Here is a 16,659-nt window from a genome sequence, read left to right as displayed (position 1 = left end):
TATCAGACCAGTACCGATATTGCTTTTTAAAGCTGATATTGGCCAATACTGATAGTCCCTAGTAATAATGTCATTCAGCCATCTTTCATCAGTGAAAGAAAGTCATAGAAGCAAAATATAACAATGGCCGGTGAAGACGAGAGTGAAATCGAACAGCATGGCAGTCGTTTCAGCTCTTTAACAATGTAGCAGCATCTGGCCCTGTGCTCCTCCAGCTGGACCAGGCTCCCTCAGCTGTCCTGTCCTCTCTTGTGGCTTCAGTGACCAGCCTCTGACCAGCCCCGCTGGCACCCTGGCCTGCCTATCCCAGTGTGTCTCCACTGCTCCAGACTGTCCCAAATGAGGGACTCTGCAGCCTGTCTGTCAGTCTATCAACTGTTGTTGCTCGCCAAGTTTAAAGGAAGAATCCACCCCAAAGCACTTTAACACTGTTAAAGGAAAAAAAACAACTGATGTACCTTGCATTTTTGGGCCCATTTTGTTGTTTGGTGGTGTATACAAGTTCAGGCACACTCTTTGGGAGTGTGTAAAATGTAGGAAATCACTAACTGAAGTTGAAGTGGACGAGGCTGGTTGAGGGGAAAAAGTAAATTACACTTCCTCACAAAATAACTCCTGGAATGCATTGAACATCACAGATGGATGAGAACAACTGTGTAAGAGTATCCAAGGGTGGAGTTTTCCTGTAAGGCTGTGCCCATCCTGTTTTCTATCTTGTCTATAGCAGTTATCTTCACTGTGTCTGAGTGAAATCCTGAAGTCCTGTCGGGCAACTATATATTCAGCTGACCTGTGTCAGATACGATTCATCTATCACAGAAAAGTTTACTAACTTCATTTTCGAATGATTTCATGTGACTGTCCAAAGTCTCTGGCAATTGATGCATTGGCCTACATGCAAACCCCACCCATCTGGAACCTAAATAGGCTAAAACAAACCATGAAAAGTATTTGTATATACTATATGACCCAGATCTGGTATCCACGGGGGTATGGGGAAGACGCTGGGCTTCCTTTGGGTCTGAGGCTTGGCTTCATGTCTAGCGATGGAGAACGGACTCGGTAAAGAGATCTATGTTAGGGTGTAGAATGAGCTGCTCATCTCACAACAGAGACCGAGAGAGAGAGAGAGAGAGAGAGAGAAAGAGAGAGAGAGGGGGGCATCATCAGAGAGACATCATTTCTGTGGCCTTGGGCACACACAGTAATGACAGGAGTGTGGAGCCCAGCCAAGAAGAAAACACTCATTGCGGAAGGATGTCACTTCTTCGGATTCTTTTGTTCATGAGTCGTCTCTTTGCAAATGCAGTCTATTATACCTTTGTCAGCATGTGAATTAATTGGCTTGTTGAAGTAATGTACCACAAAAGGGCAAGCAGAAGACTTATGCCTATGCCTTAAAGACAGTCTCACAGTGGCCACGCATTACTGGGGATAGTAGTTTTTGTTGTTGTTTTTCAACAGCTGATAGCCACGGCGTTGAAAAGACATTCTCATCACATTGTGGATGCACAAGGCAGCATACCCTCATGTACAACAAGGTTCATATTGCTTCTGTAAGGGATGGAGGCTGCTGTATCCTAGGGCATTTCTGTATGTAGTCTTTTTTTTTTCTCCTGATTTATACAAGAGCAGAAGTCACCTCCGTGGCTCCGGCATGAACGAGAGGCCCCGTCTTGAGCACAAAAAGCACTTTTCCCAGTCAAGAACTGTCACTCTCCATTCCTGCCATTCATTCGCCCCAGCCAAACGGTCTGAGCATTCAGTGGCGTGACAAGGCTAGGTCATAGACAGCCAGATGAAAACCTGCAGATAAGAGCTCACACAGACAGGCAGGCACACACACACACACACACACACATAAAGATTGGGCAAACAAACACACACACACACACACACATACACACATACACACACACACACACACACAGCAGCAGCCTCTGTGATGCTAATAGAGTTGGGATGCGGCGCTCGCGGCTGGGCTGAAGCGTTGGTCAGCTCTGCCCTTGCCTGGGAGGCAGTTCCCAGTACATCACTGCTGACATGCAAATCCTATGGCACTTGCTGCTCTTCCGTCCTCTCTCTGTGTACACACTATCTCTGTCTCCTCTCTCTCTCTCTCTCTCTCTCTCTCTCTCTCTCTCTCTTCCTCTCTCTCTCCCTCGCTCCCTCTCCCTCCCTCTCCTGTGGATGTAACCGTCCACCCAATGTGCAGCGGCAGAGCAGCTCGAGCAGCAGCAGCAACAGGGAGAGATGCAAGGAGCCCAGAGGAGCTCCAATGGCGCCACACTCTCACCTCCCGTCTCCCTCTCCTTCTTCCACCTTCCATACCCCTACTCCCAATCTGTCCCCCTCTCTGTCTCCATGCCCGTGTCCCTCTCTCCCTGCCGGGCCGCAGAGCACAAGGACAAGGCGGAGTGGAGGAAGACGGTGCCCAGCTACAACCAGTCTGCCGGGGCCATGGACCTGCGTGCGTGGAACACCTTGTCGCAGGACGAGAGCCAGGAGCCCCTGCCCAAGAACTGGGAGATGGCCTACACAGAGACCGGCATGGTCTATTTCATAGAGTAAGTAGCCTTTCTCCTGCTACTTCCTGCCTTGTTCCGGTCCTATTACTCTCCCATTACATCAGCTTTGTACTAATCCTACTCCTGGTACTCTCCCAATTAATCTTTTTTTTTTTCTGCCATGGTAAGCCAAATGTGTGGACAGATCTGGCAGCGAGACCCTTCTATTCCCCACCCAACACATTCCTCTGTACTGTATGAAGCCAGGTGTTGGACAGTGGAAGCTATCTGTGGACTCAGCAACGGCGGTTTTGTTGTTGTCGATAATTTGGACGAACATTTCTTTAAGCCGGCTTCAATAGCTTCGGTTTGGATGCAGCTATATTGTGTGTGTTTTTTTTTCTTTTATTTCCCCTGTGTTTGATGTGGGGTTTTGTTGGCTGGTGCTAAAAGCAGCAGGCCCTCATTGTTTACCTGGCCTGTTAGTGTGGCAGGCAGTCGATGGTGAGCCGCTGACAGAGCCAGGTGCTGCTCCTCGCTACTAAATCAATAGCTCATTCTGCCAGCAGGAGAAACAACTGGCTAAATGGAGCTCTCCACCCCTGACCCACTCTCTGCTCTGCTCTTTATGATTTCTGCAACTGCTCTCGCTTTCTTTCTGTGGTCCATCTTTTCCATTTCTGTCTCCTCTCTCTGTTTCTCTCTCTTTCTCTCTTTCCTATCCCCCCACCCCCCGTTGTTTCTTTTTCTTTGTGCTTTCTTTTTGTTTCTTCTACCTCAAAGGGCCATGTGAGCATTGTTAAGATTTTGCTAATATTTCAAAGGCTTCTCTAATAAGCAATTTGATCCCAGAAGAATAGCAGTTAGCTACGCTTTGTGTTTTCAAGGAGCTTTTAGTTCTGTTTGTTTATTGGTGCTGGCAGAACAGCCACTGGGTAAAGCAGCTCTTGAGCATTCCCAGTGCTAATTGCTGAATAGTTACCTTGTCACGTTGGCTATCTTAAGTGTTTTTTATGATGTTTTTCACTGTCCCTAAAGCCTTGTCCCTTCTCTGCACTGCAGCCACAACAGCAAGACCACTACCTGGCTGGACCCCCGCCTGGCCAAGAAAGCCAAGCCCCCCGAGAAATGTGACGATGGAGGTGAGACAATATCTGCAGATAGCAGGCGTGTGGTCGAAACATTAGTACCAGCAGTCATACCCCTCAGTCCCAGCCACTCATGCACTCTCCTGCCCACCCACACACACTTCCAGTTCATCCAAACTCCCTGCTGTATAGAGCAGTATGTGCCTGCCTCTCTGAAGGAGGCGCTGGCTAACAGACGGAGAGTAAACAGCTGAGCGGGCCTGGTCACAGTAGTGCCAGTGACACAGCACAAACCCCGGTCTCCAGCCTGCCCCTCTCTCCCTAATAGCTTCTGGGACACATGCCGAGAGCTCATCAGCACAGCATCTCTCAAAAGGCAATTTTGTAAGGCCCCTCTTGCGTAAAGATCTCCTCTGCGCCGCGTGTGTTCGTCACACAACAGCACAAGCTCAAGATGCCGCACACATACACAACGCTGGGAAGACAGGCTATTATTTTCCTGGGAGGCTATGAAACAACTCGGCACTTCTCCCCTCGCTCCCTGCATCCGCCACAGTGTGTGTTAAGCCCTAAACACATAGTGACAAATAAAAGCGGGCCTCCAGTTCTATAGGTGTGTACACATGAGCGCTGGCAGCATGCTGTGAAGCTGCCAGTCAGAGCGCCACGCCTCATTGCGTGTGGACCAATTGTGCTTGTAGTGCCTCAGCAGTATCTATAGTGATTTGCATCTGCCTCTTCCCTGTCTGTTCTCTCCCCAGAGCTGCCCTACGGCTGGGAGAAGATTGAGGACCCCCAGTACGGCACCTACTTCGTAGAGTGAGTACACATCTCTCGCCGCCTGGAGGGACCCACAGGGCTACAGCTGTGAAATGTGCCGGATGTAGAGGAAATCGTTTATTATGTAGTGCTATTCAGTGTCTCTGGTTAACTGTCAGTCGAAGGGCTTGATCCAGGGCTGCGATCAACACTTCAGTAGGACTTACGGAGCCGCTTTTGCATGTCTGATATCAAACGGGATACGCTGTTAATAGAGTAGTTTTCCATTATTGTATTCAGATCTGCCGCAGCTTAAAGCCGTATCGCTGTATCGCTGTCATACTTATAGACCTGAGAACCCAAAGGTGAGGTAGTGATAATTTATGAGGTGATCAATGAGGTGCTGTTGTGTCTCTGGAGACTTGTAGACCACCTGATGGTGGCATATGCTAGTGTCTTATGCTATATTCCCACAGTGCTGCACAATGCAATGGTGTCAGCGCAGATGCCATGTGTGGGTTACAGCTTACTGCTGTGTGTGTGCGTGCATGCGTATGTGTGTGTGTGTGTGAGAGAGAGAAAGGGAGAGAGAGAGAGAGGGTGAGAGGAGGCAAGAGACATTGAGTGGTTAGTTTCCCTGAGAGAGGGAGAGAGGGGGAGAGATTCCATTCTGATCAGGAGAGGAAACAAGAGCACAATGTTTCATTTAAGTCCCATTACTGTGGGACAAAGAGAGAGAGAGAGAAAGATGGAGAGCGAGAGCGAGAGAGAGAGACCTGCAGGGGGAAATCAGCTCATCTGTTTATGCAAGGGGGGCATTGAGAGAGGCTGGCTCTCCTGTCACCGTCTCTTTGTCTGCCAAATTTTGTTTTGAGTGAATGACAAAATATGGCAATGCGACACAATGCCTCATTATTTCCCCAACTGCAATACAAAACACGAGGCGTGGCAATCAAAGGAGTGAGAGAGAGAGAGAGAGCGACAGAGGAAATGAAAGAGTGGACATGAAAGAGAGGGGAATGTTTTGTCTGTCCTGAATGGATGGGGAGGAAATCTCTGTGCATGAGTCATACACTACGCGAGCACAAACAGTACTTTTCTTGAGTACACACACGCATACCATCAGTGTCTCCCAGCATGAGGCTGATTCAGTGCGCAGCGTCGGTGCATTTCAAAGCAGACTTCCCAAGGTGCCGTCACGACCGGCACGTGCGACTGTTAAAGCACGGAGAGGAGGAGATGAGCTGCCTCTGGATTACCATCTAACCATGGAGGGCCACCTCTCCGGACAGCAGGAGACGCTTTACTACACAGACCTGAGTAACCTGGGAAATATTAATTATTCATGGAAGTATTGCTCCAGAGGTGGCAGTGAGCACGCTCTGCTGATCCTGGGTCAGCCGGACATGTTTTTTTAATAAGCATCTAAAGCTGTATAAATAAACAGTAAGGCAGCCGACTGGGCATGTAATATGAAAAGAGCGCATTGCTCTTTACGTCTACTATTTTATTGAATCTTTTGACCCTGGGATCACAGTTCATTAAACAGAAATTGATCCTCAAACTGTGGCAATGTAGACTAACACACTTAAGACTGCTGCTGATCCTTCTTATCCAGTTCTCTTTGAATTCACTGCGCATGTCCGTTCTATTGTTTATTTCCATGCTGTAAATCCATCTGTACGTGTTACACTTCTGGCACAGGCAGGTTTGGGTTTGTGGGTTACAGACTGTGTTGGAGCAGTCCACCATGTGCCAGCTGACATGCTCGCTGCCCAGCTTATAGGTTATATCACACCCAGCCTTCATAGTCAAATCACAGGTTTGCATGAGTTGCAAAGATAGGGATCAGCGGTGTTGACAAGCTGCGTTGTGTGAGGCCAAAAGCTGGTTTCGGTCAGAGGTAAAACCACAGATGAATACTAGAGCAGAAACATTAGCTGGCAGTGGTAGCGGGTGGTAAACTGACGTAGGTGAATTAACTGAATGAGTAAGCATAGTAGGATGTGTGATGAATAGAATGCCAACTAAAACAGGATGAATGCGTATTAGCAATGCACAGTCAAGCTTTATCCAAGAATTTGTTCTGCTGTTTAGTTGGCTTGTTTAAGTGCTGTTGTTATCCCCCTATTGCAGCCACATCAACCAGAAGACCCAGTTTGAGAATCCAGTCCTGGAAGCGAAGAGGAAGCTGAGTGTGGACACGCCCACTTTAACCCAGCTGCAGCCGGCCGCCACGCCTGCAGGTAACTCCTCCCACAACCAAGCCCTTAGTAGCACACTGCAAAAAATGTAAATGAAAAAAAACATATCACTCCACTAATATGAAGACAATGACAGTTCAAGAAAAAAAAAGTTGATTTGCATTGGAGTTAAGTGGATTTACCTCACACCACTGGCAGATGTGTTACCTTTTTTTAAGAAAAGTACAATAAGACTTTAAGGCTCAATACTGGCACAAGTGACTTTGTAAGATGGATTGTTTTTTCAGTCTAGGAGGAACTCTGCCCTAGACTCTGATCTTGTCATCTTGAACATAACTTGAGCCATTTCTGCAGTCTTGACATTAACTATCAAGGTTAGGAGTGAGGGCCAGTTAGTAAACATGTCGCCCCCCATGAATGATGCAGGCACCCTTTGGGCCAATCAGTAACAAGTAAACGAACATTGTAGTGCTCCCCTTAGGCCGATTAGTGCAATTTTGTGAAAATCCGATGAGTGGCGTCTGAGATATTGTGCGTGACGTACAGACAATTGAACAAACATTGTAGCGCCCCCTTTAGGCCAATCAGTGCCATTTTGAAAATGCTGGAACGGAGCAATGACACACATCATTCACCGAAGTTTCATCAAAATTCAGTGAGTGGAGTACAAGATATTGTGTGTGACGGACGGACATAAGGACTGGAGCTGATCCATAGTCCCTCCCCCTATTTCATCGTGGGGAAAAATTACCTGAAATGATCGCTCCTGGAATTTGAAACACCTGACTGAACAGACCAAAAACAAATTGACTTGCGAGTTGGGAGTTCATCATTTATGACTTCTTCTTCTTATTATTGTTATTATCAATTTCTGTACTCACAATTTGAACATCACAGGAATATGGGGCAGGACCTGTCCCCTGATCCCTAACACACACAAAAAAAATCGCATAATATTCCCATAATATTTCTGCAGGGAGTTAGTGATATTTGTATAGTATTCTTAAAGATTATCACAGGATTACTAGTTCTTTTTAGTGTCTTTGCTGTAATAAGCCAAGTACTTACAGATGGTGGACTCTTGGTTTTACATCGTTCAAGATGCACCCAGAACTTCCAGTACTGGCAAGAGTAGATGTGAATGCTTTTCACTGTGGGATTAGACGAGCAAGCTAGCACTCCCTTACAGCAAGGTCTAGCAAGGATGGACTTAAACTGGTGGCAGTGGGTGTGTAAGTTGCAGCACAGGTGACAGCAATATTAAGACACAGGTTCAAGCGTTGTAGTTCTGTGGGGAAAACACCCATATAACAAGGTATTAGATGTGTTATCCAAACACTGGAGCACTTTTACAATCTATTTCATGCTGAGATGTCTGTCTGGAGGATGTTCTAACAGTTGACAGGCTGCTGATAAACAGCCCGTAGCCTCTGAAGAAATGATATTCAATTTGAATAATGGAGCAGCGCTTCACTGGGCGGAAGAATTCATTTTGACAAGTAGATATGAAGGAGGGGGGGGGGGGGCAGGGGGCTCTCGGTCTGCTCTGAGCTCGCTTTGAAAAAGCTTGTCTTTGCCCCAGTCATTCACCGCAGTTCAAAGATCTCTTTAGAACAGAAAGACAGGGAGAGCAGAGAAAGAGAGGGGCGAAAGAGAGAGAACGAGAAAGAGATGACTGTAGTTTGCTTGAAATTGACTTATGATTCTAAATTACATTTCTATTGGGTCATCTGTCATTTGCCACCCCCTGGCAATTGCCGCCTCTAGACTGGTCTCTTCTCCCACCTCAGACCTCAGAGGAAGTTAGCGTAAAGGTCTGAGTAAGCCCCATGTTGACAGAGCCGTTGTAACATGAGTAAGCATTCTCGCTACACACACACACACACACACACACACAGCATTAACACATTAACATTCAAACTAGCCTCTGCGTTTCGCACGCCCCTTGGACAGAACTGTCTGCCTCATTCCATTGCGTGCAGCCCCCAGCTCCCACAGCGCGCTCTCTCTGCAGTCTGTGGATGATATTTTCCTCTCTATGCTGCTCTGCTCCAGCTTTGACTGACCCCCCCCCCCTCCTCCCCCTCCACTCCTCGTGCCCATTCTGCACCTTGCCCAGCCTTGTTAATGAGAATTAATGGCTAGTGGTCGTGTGGAAGTGCGCGCAGGGGCGTGAGGTGGCTTCTAAACACTGTTTTGACAAGGCTGGCTAGCCTGACCTCCCAGAGAACGCCGCAAGAGCACAGGAGCACAGCGCGGCGCTCCTGCTCAGCCGTAATTACAGCGCAGACAATCCTGGCTGACATTTCATATAATCACATCACCCCCCGAGAATATAGACTGTCCCTTTGTGGCCCGGAGCTTAATCAAGACCGTGTAAACATGGCTTTGGATGTGTAGCCCCCCCCCCCCTCCTCCCCCTCCCGTTTCGCCCTCTGTCCACCCCTCCATCCATGTTGCTGTAATGGTGAGAATGTGAGGAGAAAGTGGTGACAGTCGCTTAACATTGTATGGTGTGAACAGAGACATAGGATGCCGGGGCAGTCGGATGGGGCTAAATTCTGTCAAAGAACACACACACACACTGTACACACACATATTCACACATTTAATTGTCACGGAGCACGTCTCGTGTTTTTTGCGCGCCTTTAAACATATATTTGCACGACCTTCATTTACATATACAATCTAGAAAACATCTCTCTGACACTCACGCGGCTCCGACGCGGGAATGTCAAGTTAATCATACTCGGCGTAATCCTTTTTATTTTTTCTTCTTCTTCAGAGCGGTCACATTCATCAGCCAATTGCGGTGCAATTATGCAAATCACAATCCCATGACACTTTGAGAGTGGTGTAGGAGGCAGGGGGAGGGGGGCTTCTATCTTTACCCTCCCTAATGAGATTGATGTCCCCCCATCTATCAGTGTGGGAACTGCCAGAGAAGCCCGGCATGCAGGGACACAGCCCATAATTCACATTCTCATAGGCCCACACCACAGGGAAGGGCAAGAACTACGGATGAGTGAAGCTAGAATTTAGCTCGAATTTCCCTCTTTCTGTCAAGGCGAACTCCATTTCTCTCTGTCTGTCTCTTTTTGTCTCGTCTCTCTCTTCTCGCTCTCTTTCTCACACACGCATGCACACGCACACACACACACACACGCACGCACGCACACAGTCTAATATAATTCCTTACCTGCCTGCTGTACAGTTGCCCCATTTATACCTCCTGCAGGCACCACAAAGGGAACTCGTGCTGAAAGTTTACCTGGAAAATGTCAGTTGCATTTCAGGACGGATTTATCACTGAAAAGAAAAGAATTGGCTGTTTGTGGTGAGACTGGGGCAAAATATAGACGTTCTCCAATATAACAGGATGTTCATGGGCTTTGCAAACAGAGCAGTAGAAGCTAGATTTGTGTGTGTGTGTGTGTGTGTGTGTGTGTGTGTGTGAGAGTTTGCACATGAACTGCAAGTTCGTAGAGTGTTAGTGTAATTAGAAGCAGTGAGTGACGTCCTGTCAGACACTTTCACTGTGGTAATGTTGTTATGCTGGGGACAGATGGCAGACTATGAGCAAGCATGTGTACATTTCAGTTTCTTTTCACATCTCAGTCACATTTTCACACACACACACACACACACACACACACGTGTGTGCGCACACATACCACATAGACTGCCAAAAGACACAAACCTGTCATCTTTGGAGCTGCGCTGCTTGTTTCTCTCATCTGTAGGCCTAATGCCACCATTATGTCATTTCAAGCTCAATATACCATTGACTAGCCTCGGAAGCCTGATGAGTCTCACGAGGCTAACCATCGACTGTACCATGATGGCATTTTATTTTATTCAATTTGAAAAGCCTAATTTCATATTCAATAACTATTTATTGTTGGAATGAAATACTGAAATGTGTTCAAGAGGGTTAACAAGAGCAATTTAGTATATTGTGATTACAGTAATTAGACCATCAACGATGTTTCCCTCCATTTCTCTCTCTCTTCATCTCTCTCAGTTCAGTTCAGTTAAATTCAGCTTTATTGGCATGACAGAAATTAACATTTGTGTTGCCAAAGCATGACCAGGACTCATACATTAATAGAAAAGGAGCAAATGTAATCCAACAAAGAGTAGAAATCAAACAGTACAGCTATTAGAGCTATAACAAGGAAATACATGAGTATTCTCTCTCTCTCCTCTGTCTCTACCTCTATCCCTCCCACAGAGGAGCCTGGTGGTGGGGTGCGGGGCTTCACGCGGGATCCAGCTCAGCTGCAGGGCTCCATACTGCGGACAGCGTTGAGGAAAAGCCCCCAGGGCTTCGGGTTCACCATCATCGGAGGAGACCGGCCCGACGAGTTCCTTCAGGTCAAGAACGTGCTCCCAGACGGGCCCGCCGCACACGATAACAAGATCGCCTCAGGTAAGGGTCACACACACAGACCTATGGTAAAGTACACTCCAATATACAGGTTGCAGGGTGGTTAGAAAAGCCATCCTTCATGACCCGCATGCACCATCATGCAAGAGCGAATTGCTAGAAAGAAATATAGTAGAAGAGATAAGGAGAGAGAGAGAGAGGGTTTTATTTTTTTTATTTTTTTTTATAAATAAAACATCATCCAGAATCACATTCACATATACGCCCATGCACACACTGCACAGGCTTGGCATCAGCAGACACACACAAAGCAGTTTCATGCACACTGAGCGCACACAAACGCATTTAGAGAAAGTAAACAAAATGCGCACTTCACCATGAATGTCACATTGCTTGATCAAACAAGGACAAATGTTTATAGGCTGCGCTCTGCTCTGCTCCCGAAAATAGGAAACTTCCATCAATAATGCACATGTTCTGTTTATGGTTGACACCCAGATTTTATATGCAGCCATATATTAGAGATTTCATTGGCCTCCGGACAGGGTGTTTTTTCATGGCTGGAGTATTACAAACCTGCTTATCTAAAGCATGGCCATATATTCTGCATCACACAGACCTGTATGCTATATATAGCTTCCCCTGCTTTCTACAAGCTCACTAGTGCTAGTAGCCCCCGCATATTAGTGACTCAGTAAATTTCCTTTTTGTGCATATATGAATACTATGATCACATGCATGCTGGTGGTAGTAATTTGAATTACTGTCAGTGAAGTGCCTGGGGATCCACATTACAGGAATATTGATTGCCCTGCATACTTTAACAGCCACACCAATGCTATTGCTGAGAATCAACAAATTAGAAAAGGAGAGAGAGTAATTGTTTTGAATGTTTCATTTCCCTTGAGACGGAGGGTAATTGATAAAACAAAAAAAATGAATGTATTTTAATTTCATTGGGTAATAATAGCAAGCGGTGGATTGTAAGCACTTCATGGAGCTTTCTTTTGGATTTATGACTGCAGGCCTGTAATGTTAATTTATGCCAAAGGTAGAGGCTTTTAAGTTTCTAATTGGATCTGGACATTGAGTCTCTAAAGCAATTGTGGTTTATATTGCCATCAATATGGTGTTTCCCCCCAACCATTCCAGCCTCCCAAATGCCTGAAAGATTATTTTGTGCTTGCTTAGTTACTAGAGAAGTCATTAGGGCTGTGTGTAGTGGATCTGAACAGATACTACATTGGTATGTGGAGCTTGTTTCAAGAGCGAAACCTTAGCTGTGTTTGCTAGGCAAGGGTATTGATTGTGTAGGTGGGTTGAATCCTCCACTCAGCTTTCAGCCAGTCAGCCAGCCAGGCCTATCTCAGCCAAGCCAGGGGTGATGAGAGTTTTCCCCTCATAGGGAGATGAAAGGAGGAAAGAAGAGAGCAGCAGGTCAATGATGTCTTTCTATTTGATGGTCTCTCTCTCTCTCTCTCTCTCTCTCTCTCTCTCTCTCTCTCTCTCTTTCCTTCTCTCTCCCTCCATTAACATGTCTGAATCTGCTGAGTGGTGGGAAGAGCAGAATGAGATGATGGAAAAAAGGAGACAGGAGACTCTACTTTTACCATTTCACTTATGTAAAATGTTAGCTCCATGATATCAGGGACGTTGGGTAGCGCCACTTCTTGTACTTCTTTTTAGATTTGTTGTTTCTATGGGTTGCAGCGCACACACATTTTTGGAAGTAGTTTACATTCCTCCCAGTGAACACAATCCCACATCACAATGTTTTAATTCATTTGGCCACTTCACAAATGTTTAAAAGTTTCACATGTGGTAGACTGCTCGCCAGAAATTATGAATCTCACTTTACTCATGACATTCCATTTTTTTTTTACAATAAATGAATTGCTACATTCTTCTTGGTGTGCTGTATCCGTCCCTTAGGCGATGTGATTGTGGACATCAACGGGACCTGTGTGCTGGGGAAGACCCACGCTGACGTGGTGCAGATGTTCCAGTCCATCCCAGTCAACCAGTATGTGGACATGGTCCTGTGCCGGGGCTACCCCCTGCCCGAGGACACCAGCAGCAGCGAGGATGCCTCAGCGGAGGCCGGCACCTCCAAGGAGGCGTCCCCCTCCCCCTCCAGCTCCACACCCCAGGACCCCCACTACACGAGCCCGGACGGAGGCACCCTCCCCAGGCAGGCCGCCGCCGTGCCTCCCATGACCAACGGAGGGCGCCACCACCACCACCATCACCCCCACCCTCCCCACCACCACCACCACCACGCTCACGCCCACACCCCGGAGGGCCCGGACCCCACGCTGCTGCAGCCGGAGCTGGTGAGCGTGCCGCTGGTGAAGGGTCCCGGAGGTTTCGGTTTCGCCATCGCCGACTGCCCCCTGGGCCAGAAAGTGAAGATGATCCTGGACGCCCAGTGGTGCCGCGGCCTGCTGAAGGGCGACGTCATCAAGGAGATCAACAGGCAGAACGTCCAGACCCTGAGCCACTCCCAGGTGGTGGACATCCTCAAAGACCTGCCTGTGGGCAGCGAGGTCAACGTGCTGGTGCTCCGAGGAGGTGAGTAGCAGGAAGCCACGATTAGCATCGCTGCAAGTGTGCGCTGCAGCAGCAGTCTCAGGCAGGTGAGCCTACAACATCGGACTAATCCTCATAAGTATGTCACAGCTGGCGGGGTTAGCATGCTGATGCTGTTACATTCTGGTGTTAAATCGCTGCTGTCTATATTAATCTACTCATGTTACTGTACAGGCAAAAAAAACACAGGCGCTTGTTCCCAGAGGCAGTCGAGTGGTTAAGTCCCACGCTCATGGAACCACGTTAATCCTGACACTAGTCTGTTTTCCTCTCTTATTTTCCCATTGTCTGAGTAAAAAGCCATGAGTAAAATACCAAAGGTGAGCAGCCTACCCACTCTCATTTTCAAATGAATTTTTATTTAGAATTAATGAGGTGAGAGAGAAAGCGAGACAGCAACATTGTCCATTTAGAACAGCGTAATTAAACGGCTACCCAGAAGAGGTGAGATTATGTATAACATCTACGACATTTTAATCAGCCAAACAACATGATTGATTATGGTGTCCAGCCTTACCGATGTAGTTACCTATTCTACTTTGCTATGATATTCAGACTCCAGTCTCAGGTTCTCAGCCAACCAGCCCTTGCTCAGCCACACAGACCCTCCCAATGTTTAATAAAGCAATTTCACGCTCTGGTCCACACCAGCTCTGCATTTCCCACTTTGCACCTTCCCAAACAGGGAGGAAGGCACGCTTAGTCACATGGTGAGCTATGCTGGGATGGCCCAAGTAGAGAGATGGCGATTTGGGTGATTCACTTGCTGCTTAGAGAGAAGGAAGGGGGGAGAGAGAGAGAGAGTTAAGAGATATGCAGTATATGCCTGGATGAGTGAATTAATCTCTCTGATGGTATCAGATACAGTAGCAGCCATCATTGGTAGGCGCATTTTGCATCGTGGGTAACCGTTGCCCTTCTCTCTACTTCAGAAAGGAGGCTGTCACTGGTTTGAAGGGCTTGTTCCTTCACCGCAGTGCAGTAGCCTAGATTCGGGAGATCCAGTGTTGCACCCACATATCAGATGTACTCAGCTGGGCTCTGCTCTGAGCTTCAGGGGCTTGTCCTGGGAGTGTGCCGCTGTTATTAACTTCCTGGCTGTGTGCGTGTGTGCTAGCCGTATATGCAGGTGTTTGATCGTGTGTGTGTGTGTGTGTGTGTGTGTGTGTGTGTGTTACTGTTTGAGAAGTCTGGGAGGAGAGGAGATCACAGCCTTCCAGGTCTAAAAGGAGCTGCGCTGCGGGGCTGGCCTCAGGTCACCCATAGACCAGGATTAGGTTAGGCTCGACTGCCAGCCGGGGGCTAGAACTCCCCTCTGATGACAGCAGCATAAACGACACAGGAACTGATTTGGCACTGCTCCCTATTCTGGATTTGACTCAGGAGTGATACAAAGTGCCCTTCCCCGAGGGATGTGTGCTGCTCTTGCTCTCTGGAGTGATATGATTAGGGATTGTCAATAGGGAGATATTATTGTAAACTCATTTGTCATAGTGATACATGAAGAGGATTGAGTGAACCTCTGTTCTTTTATACCTCCACCAGTATAACATTCATTTATGGTCTCTGTAATTCTTTTCACGACAGTTGAACGCTGATTATGAAATTCTATGTTTACATTGTTTTATTAGAATAGCAAAGGTTAACCCAGAGAGGAGCATGTTTTCCCATGGCTCAGCGTCTCCTCTCCTGTCTCCCATCCTGTAGTGACATGCAAGCCATTTTGCTGCTGGAGTATACTGCCCCCTACTGGCTGAGTTGCACTATGACCAGTTGACAGGAGAGGAAAGCAGGGCGAGATGCAGGACAGGGTTAAAAACCTCTAAGCGTTATTACTATTCTCACTCTGTAGAGCGGGGTGCGGTGTGTGCCTGCATGGGAAATGAGAGAGAATGTAGTGTAAAGCTCCCACCGAAGGGCCAGTAGGTCAGTGGAGTGAAGAAAGATACAAAGTACAACTCATCCCTTCAGCATTTTACTTGATGATAAATGTGTTGTTATTTTTTACAACTGACTCACCAATCTTCACAAAAGCCTTTAAACTCCACTTCCGTCTCTCTGCCTACAGGTCAGACTTCTCCTGTAAAATCACTAAAACCGGTAAGTAGAAGGAACTTGGTCGTCCCTCTTGGTTTCCACTAACTTAGCCCAGCTCTAAGATGTTCTGGTAGGCTATTATTTGAGGCTGAGGCAAAGAAGATGCTCAAGATAAAACTACTGCTGAATTATTAAACAGATAATGCTATAACTTTGTCTCCGTTACCCGCGAGCACCCCACAGTCTGTGTACTGCGCTAGCTATGGTAGCTGCATTATTCAAGGAGCCCAACATTAGCAAGACTGGCTGTTATTTCTGGAGCTGGATGTGGGTAAATGTGCTGGCTCCTGGCAAACAGCAACTTAACATCCCTCTGCGTATGGGTGTTTAAGATGATATGCCATGTTCAACAGCTTGTTCCTGCAGTGTTCCTCAAGGCCCCGCTCTTAAAATAGAGACAGGAGCTGATGCAGCAACAGGCTTACTCATACGGTTTTTGTTGGTTTAACTCTGAATGACATGGATGCACTATTTTTAAGAAATTAAGGCCAGTGCAACAGTTTACACAGCTTTTTATTTGTGGAATAGAGTTTACCAACCTTTTCCAGCTGACATAAATCTTTGACATAAATTCATTGTATACATCATACTACATACTATCAAAGTAATGTCTAGTTTAGTCTAGTCTGGTTTATTTATATAGCCCTCAAGTCTCAAAGGGCTTTACATACCATCATATACATGTTATATACCATACTACATCATACATATACATACACATCATATACATCCTATACTAGGTCATATACATACTTCATATACATTGTTTACTACAGTACATCATATAGAAACTATACATCATAAATCATACTATACTACACCCAAACACACTCACGCCTATGGGCATTTTAGAGTCTTCAATTCCCCTGACCTGCATGACTTTGGACTTTGGAATATAAGTTAAATGAGGATTTGAATAAATTAATGTTTTTTGAAAAAGTGATTGATTTGTTTATGTTGGTGGGTGTTTGCCCTATGATGATTGATCACCGACTGGAGGTCATGGTTTAGCCTTTTATGACAGC

At 46.7% G+C, this 16,659-nt stretch overlaps 1 protein-coding gene across 1 annotated transcript in view; it reads left to right on the top strand.

Annotated features, from left to right (window-relative positions):
- Positions 1-16,659, top strand: part of magi3a (membrane associated guanylate kinase, WW and PDZ domain containing 3a) — a 107,136-nt gene that overhangs the window by 78,740 nt on the left and 11,737 nt on the right. The window contains exons 5-11 of the mRNA XM_078288475.1: positions 2,399-2,567; positions 3,570-3,649; positions 4,357-4,414; positions 6,491-6,600; positions 10,793-10,990; positions 12,881-13,519; positions 15,606-15,637. Coding sequence (XP_078144601.1) covers positions 2,399-2,567; positions 3,570-3,649; positions 4,357-4,414; positions 6,491-6,600; positions 10,793-10,990; positions 12,881-13,519; positions 15,606-15,637 — 1,286 coding nt within the window. The remainder of the gene's footprint in view (positions 1-2,398; positions 2,568-3,569; positions 3,650-4,356; positions 4,415-6,490; positions 6,601-10,792; positions 10,991-12,880; positions 13,520-15,605; positions 15,638-16,659) is intronic.

The sequence above is a fragment of the Centroberyx gerrardi genome, chromosome 14, assembly GCF_048128805.1.
Source record: "Centroberyx gerrardi isolate f3 chromosome 14, fCenGer3.hap1.cur.20231027, whole genome shotgun sequence".
NCBI lineage: Eukaryota > Metazoa > Chordata > Actinopteri > Beryciformes > Berycidae > Centroberyx > Centroberyx gerrardi.
This window is presented reverse-complemented; position numbering and strand designations above follow the sequence as displayed.